We start from the raw sequence: 2,003 nt of genomic DNA, 5'->3' as shown, positions 1-2,003 counted from the left end.
ACTTATATGTATGCGCCGCAAATCTTGGCCTATTGGTAGCGAGGTCACTGTAATTCTCCTTAGGTTAAGAGTTCAATCCCACCGTGGCGTGGGGGCTCTGAAATTTTAGACACATGACGCGGGCTCTCATCATGGGGTCAAAAAACGCATGAGAAATTGATATTTGGGCCTATCAATTTACTTTATATATATATACATGAATAAGCTAGATTTTCATGCATGCATGCATGCAAAGAACACAAGCTATATATTCCATATTAAAATATGTTCGTCCAACTCAAAATATATATTTCAGTACTATTACTTGAACTTGCAGGCTACAACAATGGAGGAATTTCCAGCTCCGATTTCCATGACCGTTATAGCTGCCATATTAGGCTCTTTCTTTTCCTTAATATTTCAGTATATCTTGCAAGGAAATATAACCAGCGGAGTCGCCAGCCTCAGCCTCAATGTCCTTATCACTGCTGTGTTAGCGGTATTATATATACTAACCATTTCCTTAAACATTTCATTCCCTTTTGTTTCAAAATATAAATTTTATAAAGCTATATTTTAAACAATAATTTATAAAATATTATGTTGCAGGGAGGATCAGTGACATCCATAAGCTCATTAGTAGTAACAATGTCTGTTCATAAGAAAGGACCGGTTTTTGTTTCAGTCTTCCAACCTACACAATCATTCTGTGCAGCCATTCTTTCAGCACTGATATTAAAGCAGTTTATCAGCCTTGGAAGGTATTTATTTATTGGGGCATTTACACATACATGCCACACAATTCCTATGCATCAATGTAATACACACTTGCATGCATTAGTAAGCTGTTACATATGTAAATACATAGGAATTAAGGGGTATTTATATATTAAATTAATTGCTTGAATTTATGAATTGTTAGTGAAAATAAAATCCTAAAATATTAAAATTTATTTTATTTGATTTTATTAATATTGCAGCTTGATAGGTATGGGGCTCATGTTTGTTGGCTTGTATGTTGTCTTGTGGGCAAAGATTAAGGAAGCTGATAAAGAAGAGAGTAGATTGATCCCAGATGAAGAGAGAGCTCTTCTTTTTTAGTGGGTTCTTATGAAGGCCTGTTGCTAGCCATGTAAAGAATGAAATGAATTGAATAGATGACATTAAGTATATATTAATAAAAGTATGATGAAAGTGGGTTCTTAAATCTTTGTGCTTGCTTTGAGATGAGTGCAATATGATTGTTTGATTATGTATGAGAGTATATATTTATGTGTGAGTGTGTATTTCATTTTTAAAATGTTAATTATGGTGGTATTTTTTTTGTAAGTTAACTCAAACAACATATAAAACAAGCTAAGGAGGACAATTTGCATGATAGAACTTGGCTAGATGAGAGCTAGTCACCTAAACTTATGAATTTTAAAATAGTTTGATTGTCTTGAGTCTACTGTCATGTTGGCTTGCAAATGAAGGCAAGAACGCTTTTTGACTTGATCAAATGTTTATATCTATTGTATTACCCTAAGGAAAGTGAACACCCCAAATTACCTAATTTATTAGAGGCAATTTTATTTGTACCTTTCAATTAATGATTAGCCAATTATAAATGACTACTTGAATTACAATTAATAGATTTAAAAGCGACAGTATTTATTTTTTTTTAGGGCTGTTGGAACGACAAAAGTTATCAGAAGTGTATATGTGAGTGATAGAATAATCATTATCGATAATCATTTCACTTTCAATGTTTTGGTGTGACCTAGATGAGTTAATTTAGTGCATTCTATTACATACATACAACTCAAGTTTTTTGTACATATATAGCGCATATATATATATACGCACTGCAAGTCTTGGCCTATTGGTGGCGGGGTCACTGTAATTCCCTTTAAGTTAAGGTTTCAATCACACCATGGCGCGGGGCTCTGAAAGTTTATGCACATGACGCGGTCTCTCATTATGGGGTCAAAAAGCGCATGAAAAATTGATATTTGTGCCTATCAATTTCCTTTAAATATATA

At 33.3% G+C, this 2,003-nt stretch overlaps 1 protein-coding gene across 3 annotated transcripts in view; it reads left to right on the top strand.

The window, feature by feature from the left end:
- The window catches only part of LOC110023966 (WAT1-related protein At5g47470-like), a 19,894-nt gene extending 18,721 nt beyond the window's left edge, over positions 1-1,173 (top strand). For all 3 annotated transcript variants that reach the window (XM_020723642.1, XM_020723644.1, XM_020723643.1), the window contains 3 exons: positions 317-478; positions 589-740; positions 960-1,173. In XM_020723642.1, the coding sequence (XP_020579301.1) occupies positions 317-478; positions 589-740; positions 960-1,080 (435 nt within the window). In that variant the 3' untranslated portion in view covers positions 1,081-1,173. The remainder of the gene's footprint in view (positions 1-316; positions 479-588; positions 741-959) is intronic.
- Positions 1,174-2,003: the final 830 nt, after the last annotated feature.

Source organism: Phalaenopsis equestris, unplaced genomic scaffold (genome assembly GCF_001263595.1).
Source record: "Phalaenopsis equestris unplaced genomic scaffold, ASM126359v1 Scaffold000237, whole genome shotgun sequence".
Taxonomy (NCBI): Eukaryota; Viridiplantae; Streptophyta; class Magnoliopsida; order Asparagales; family Orchidaceae; genus Phalaenopsis; species Phalaenopsis equestris.
The sequence above is the reverse complement of the archived record's forward strand: the minus strand, read 5'-3'. Positions and strand labels throughout refer to the sequence as shown.